Source organism: Coffea arabica, chromosome 2c, assembly GCF_036785885.1.
Source record: "Coffea arabica cultivar ET-39 chromosome 2c, Coffea Arabica ET-39 HiFi, whole genome shotgun sequence".
Taxonomy (NCBI): domain Eukaryota; kingdom Viridiplantae; phylum Streptophyta; class Magnoliopsida; order Gentianales; family Rubiaceae; genus Coffea; species Coffea arabica.
Window position 1 is genome coordinate 66,280,616 of NC_092312.1, and position 6,088 is coordinate 66,286,703.

General features: G+C 38.6%; 1 protein-coding gene across 1 annotated transcript; it reads left to right on the forward strand.

Moving 5' to 3' along the window:
* Positions 1-2,372: 2,372 nt before the first annotated feature.
* LOC113724524 (putative F-box protein At1g67623) lies at positions 2,373-3,441 on the forward strand. The gene is made up of 3 exons (XM_027247418.1): positions 2,373-2,497; positions 2,598-2,760; positions 3,205-3,441. The coding sequence occupies exons 1-3, from the start codon at positions 2,373-2,375 to the stop codon at positions 3,439-3,441; spliced, it is 525 nt and encodes a 174-aa protein (XP_027103219.1).
* The last annotated feature ends 2,647 nt before the right edge of the window (positions 3,442-6,088 follow it).

Consider the following 6,088-nt stretch of genomic DNA (forward strand, 5'->3'; position numbering starts at 1 on the left):
CGCACACACATTTCGGGGGACAAAGGGAAAAGGCATTTCGAAAAATCACATAATGCACAATGTAAACAAAAAACCAAATAGGAAAACCTAATATGTTATGTATAACGCAAAATCACCATTTAAACAGTAACACTCCGCCGGTTGGGTGAACTCAGTGGCAGATGCGGAAAAGGAGTGGTTGACAACGGATGGACAAAAGGCAATGCCACAGCAGTGGCAACCAAAAATACAAGAGGGAGATAGTCGAGCCTTAATGGCCATTCTATCCTTACGGACACCATAGTCCAGCACTGTACAGAGGATGGGGGGTTTTGGAGGGAATGCAATCAACGGCAACACATTAATTCATGGTTTCAGAACCAGAACAAGGACTACCGCCACCACAGCTACCACAGCAATGTTAAGGATCGTCACGTTCGTTTGCATCCTTCTCAGTTCAGATATGATGGCAGACACCTCCGCCGCGGGTGTATTAGTGACGGGGGCGGTACTTGACGGGGCCGAATCGGGAATTTCAAACCCCGTTACTCGAGCAAACTCATCACACCAGCCAATGAACGTTCGACAGGGCCTCTGCAATACAACTACCTTAGCAATCCGAAATTAATGGAAGAAACAGTTCTACCGAAGAACTTACCAGGGCGTTAGCGCAGCGATAGTAGTGGCGCCCCCTGTTAGCTTCAGACTTCCAGACAACACGAACTGCACAGCTTCGACCACAATTGCAATATAATGTAGGCCAGACCGTGCTGTTGACCTATCCGGCTGAAGACGAAGAAGCCATTCGCAAAGGTTAATCTCCTCCGCTACACAGCCTAACTTTATCTCTGCCAAACACAAGGACACGGCGCTCCCACGGTGTCGACGGACAGCGCCTTTAACAAGAATTTGGGGGTTGGAGGGAATAGGTTTTCCCCAACAGTAGTCAACACATTTGTTTGCTTATTTGGGCGTGGAATGAGGTTATTGCTTGGTTGAGTACTTGGAGTCGCCCATCATGTATAGTTGATGTTTCGGAACGAATACAATAAATATGAATACTCTCACAAACCTCCCCTGAGGTTGATTTAAATTTCAGTGGCATCCCCTGGCATTTAACAGGAATTTCACTGACCTCCCTTACTCTATTGCGTTTTTGGTAACAACGCAGTCCAAATCTGATTACAATATTATTTTCATGTGTGAGAAGGTATTTTTATTCCATGGATGCCCCTTTCGTCCTTGTATTGGTAGAAGATTGAAAGAAGAATAAATTATTAGAATGATTACTAAAGTTGAGGGGTTATAAGTACAAAAAAAAACGGTTGTTAGCACCAGATGTGCCAGAAAAAATGCCGAGTTTCACAAATTTTAAGTCAACTAGTAGGTTATCTATTTAACATAAAATAAGTAAGTAATTAAACTAATTAAATGGAAGAGAGAGAGAACCAATTAAATGCAAGAAAGTCGTAATAGAGGAAACGTATACAAAACGAATATTAGTATATCACCTTTTAAATTTTACTCACATAAACTAATAGACAATTCCATAAGCTGGTTGGTGAATAACAAAAATTTAATATCTAATGAAGGTGATTAAAAAATTATTACTGCTAGGCGCCAATTTTTGAAAGTTAAATTTATGTATTTAACATAAATTTAATATGTGAAAGTTAAAAAAAAAGAAAACGAAATAGCGCATAACATACCAGCTCTATATGGGAAACATTGTATCAACATTTTATGGGAAACATAAGAGCTCTTTATGCCATTTACCCTACTTGGCGAATAAACACCAGCTCTTTACGCCTCTTCCCAATTAATGGGTTCCAGTTAGGACGGTCGTGGCAGCATACGAGAAGTCAGTCTTGCTTCAGTATATGCGTCGGGCGCGACCTTTTGGTTGCCATTTACCCCGCCCAACCTGTCTGCCAAATCTGTGCTACCGACTTCTAGAAGCTGGTTGACGACCACAGGTACGAACTAACCCTCCCTGTTTATCACTGTGGAACCTCCTCTGCTCTGCGATGAACGTCCGTAAATTGACGATGTACGTGTAGTTCAGGACTGTTCATGTTCCCTTGCTATCGGTGTATTGTTACGGTTCGGATGAATTAAACGTATTGACACATACGTTGGTCGGTTTGTAAAAATGTTTCGGATGACAGTTTTTTTGACGATAGAATGTTGCGTCGTTTGCAGGAGAAGTCACCACTTTCCCATTTGTGTTCGTTTATCGCTACGGTTAGTCGGATGTCCAGAAATTCGGGATATCATACCTGATCAATCATTATTGGATTTTATGAGGAAGTAGTTGTTGTTTGAAGTTTACTCCATTCTTGGGGCTTTCAGGGATTCACTCAACTGTGCCCAGTAAAAGGAGTTAACCGGTCATGGCCAACGAACAAAAAAGGCTTTCAGGAACCTCCATCCTCTCCCTTCCGACCGAGGTGCTATCCGAGGTGCTTGCACGTGTCGCATCTTCTTCATCAACTGATCTTTTCCGGGCAAAACTGTGGTTCGTTCTGCTATTGATGATACAAACAGGAAGAGGCGAATTCTCGTTCCATTCTGTGCTTTTCGTTTTAGGTTAATGGATCATTTCTCTTATTGTGTAGCTGTAAGTTGCTTAACGAAGTTTCGGACGCAGACATCGTTTACCAGCGGGTGTCACTCGCCAAGTTCGAACTCGTTCCGTGGCACAAAAACCACAAAGTGTCGAGCTTCTTGAAGAAGTGTAGACAATGCAAAAATCCAGATGCACTGTATCGAAAAGGAGTGGTAAGCATCTGGCCGATAAAACTCATTCCCTTGAATATTCTACCTTTTCAATTGAAGTTGGTAATGAACAACCGCCAGTCCTGTACAGTATAAGTCCTGGTCAACGTGTTTGGCAAGTTGGGTTTTGATTAGGAACGTAAGACTCAATAGTTATGGGAAAATTCGGTAATGTTTTAAATGGAATAGTTGTCAACTAACATTCCATAAGCATACTTGAGTTACAAAATTTCTAGACTAAGCTCGCATCATGTCTTTCATTTGAACTTCATTGTGATTCTGGTCAGCACACTTCACCCCCAAAAGATTGGCTTACAACACGTTACTGCAGCTTTGGGCCCTAGTAAATAACTGTTGTCCCGTCGCCACTGTTCCGCCTACACTTTTTAACTTTTTCGTTACTAAGTTTGTAAGCAAGACTGTAATATCAACCTTGGCACTGCTTAGGTTGATTTCTTTACGGACAAGCATGGGGACTCAGCATTGGAATGCTTGGAAGAAGCTGCTAATTCAGGCCATGCCGATGCTGCATATGCGTTGGGAATAATTTACATCTTTGTTGGTGGGGACGAGTTAAAGCGCAAAGGTATGAGCCTGCTGAGCGGGATGAAAAAATCCGGAATTCTGAAAGGCAGAGTGAAACTTTGCCGTGACAATTTGCGAGCGCTGCTGAGGATGATATAGGTCAAGAATCCTATGTTTGCAAACCCAACGCCCATTTGTTGTGCCATGACACATGAGAGGAAAACATCTTCATGGCCTATGGATGCGGATGACGTGAAGGAGAATACATATGAAGGCTGCGCTTGCGATGAAGAAATTGGAGCAATTTGTGCTGCCCTACCTTATCGTTAGTGTGTAAGATTGAATGTTGAGAACTCCTTTGACAGCACAAATTTTTCACCATCGTGTACAAATTAATTTTCACCAGCTAAATAGCTTATCTTGGCCCTTTTATGTTCTGTATTTGATCGAATCATTAATGAAGTTAGTATACGATTTTCTAAAAATCCGGTGCGTTAACAAAACATTAGCACACTGAAATACGATTCGATAATGTTTTTCAGGGTCGTCGGAGGAGATTGGGCGGTGGTCTACAGGGCTCGTTACGCTCTATATTTAGCAATGTACATATACACGCTCGAAGCTCCTTCAGTACAAAACCACATACATATGCAAACTCAACAAAACGCCGTTGTAGACAAACGTGTATGAAATGTAAGAATAAAGGATGATAGTTAGAAGGTAAAGAGGGAACTCCTCAGCAGTGATCTACGTGACGGATACTGTACTGAAGTGAGAAGTTTACTAACTACATACGAAATGGTGCTAGATTAGATATTGCAAAAAAAATTACTTATGGAGGAAAGCCATAGAGAGCTTGTCTTTTAAGAGAATGAGATACTAATTAGAAATGCGACCATGATTTGATTTATGAAATTATCAAAAGAAAATTTAGAATGATTTTGTCAATATAATTAATTAATTATTATATATATTCATATAATGCATTATATAATTATGCAAATATATTATATGGTACGAAGTATAGTATATATTTATTATGATGTTTAGTATATATTAGTATACGTATAAGTATTAGGAATCATTATAATTATATAACATTTTATTACTATATGCACATATATATTATAATTATATGCACATATAAAATACATTTATAAATATATATAAATAGTAATATGTAAATATATATTATAAAAATATTTATAATATACATTTATAAAAATATTAATTAATTTATAATATACTTTATAGTCATATAATATATTAGTATAATTATACAATGCAACACATAAATATATATAATAAAGGCTTAATTAAAAAAAATGCATTCTAAATTTTCTTTGGATAATTTGATAATCCAAATCGTGGTCCCAATCTGTAAAGTAGCACTTTCTCGTAAAAGACCAGCTCTATATGGCTTTCCTCCATTATAATAACAGAGTACCATTTTTCCCATAAATAATTATAATTATCCAGTAAAATAAGAAAAAAATTGATTTACTTTAATTGACCAGCTCTTTATGGCTTGTCTCCATTATAAGAACAGAGTACCCTTTTTTCCATAACTAAATTTATTTATCGGATAAAGAGGAAAAATGAACTCGCTTTTCAATAAAAGACCAACTCTTTATGGCTCTCCTTTATTATAAAAAAAGAGTACCCATTTTTTCGTAAACAAATGCCCTAATCGGATTAAATGAAAATAAACAAGTTCTTCAATAAAACGCCAGCTCTTTTTGGCTATCGTCCATAAATTATCCAATGTCTGATTTTTCCATAAGGTAATTCAGGGGAGGTTTCTGAAAGTATCCCAAAAAACATGCTGTGTATATAATATTAATAAATTATATAAATAGAAAATTACATTTGTTATTATGAATAGATTGTAATCTACTGCCTGTAAATTGTCAATTGCGCATAAACCGCTTCGGAATAATCTATCCAATACCGAATCGGGTTGATTTTCGTTTGACTAAATCGGGTTTGCCTCCCTCCACGCCCGTCCCTGCCTGATCAATTATCCCACAAAAAACTTGTCTTTCTTGAACTTCTCATCGTTTCTCTTGTTAAGCCCATCAAACGCAGCGGGTGTTGTGTGAACACACTGAACAGCTTCGGTTTAAACTTCCCCCCCTCTTGAAATTTGGAGCATTTCGAACAGTTTTAGGCGGCAAGGTCCAAATAAATCGGATTTATCGCGTTCGCTTCCTCTGTTGCTCAAAGTACTCAACACTTGAATCGCAACTCGAAGCAAGCATAGCCAGTAACATGGAGGCCTGTATGAGTCTTCCAGTGTATGAAGGCATGTGGGTCGACGTAGAAGCTCTCGCTGGTGAGTGTATCGATATCACGGAATATCTTAATGCCCAAAATTTGTTAAATTTGCTGGCACATAATGACAAGTGCTATGCTGCGATGGTTAGGGAATTCTATGCTAACTGTAGGGCAAATAAGCAGAAGTCTGTTCTGCGTTCAGTGGTTAGGAATGTACACATGGAATTGTCTACTGAGGTTTTGTGTTCAGAGTTTGGGTTGGTTGACAGTGGATACACTGTTGACTATAAACGGATTAGCGCAAAGAATGTAGATAAGGTTGCTGTGAAGGAGTACAATGACCTAGAATTTTTTGGAGAGATTAGACAAAATGGTGACAGAGTTTTGAACATAGGGAAGAAAACTAAGTTTTATGGGCCGTATATGAAAGTGTTGCCACGGCTGTTACATCTGATAATAACTCATAATATTTTACCCAAAGCTGGAAGTATCACTTCCGTTAGTGTATTAGAAAGAGTTATATTGTGGC

Coding starts and splice junctions, on each gene's coding strand:
- LOC113724524 (XM_027247418.1), top strand. CDS start 2,373: ATGGCCAACGAACAAAAAAGGCTTTCAGGAACCTCCATCCTCTCCCTT. Junction 2,498..2,597: donor CTTTTCCGGGCAAAACTGTG/GTTCGTTCTGCT, acceptor CTTATTGTGTAG/CTGTAAGTTGCTTAACGAAG. Junction 2,761..3,204: donor CACTGTATCGAAAAGGAGTG/GTAAGCATCTGG, acceptor GGCACTGCTTAG/GTTGATTTCTTTACGGACAA.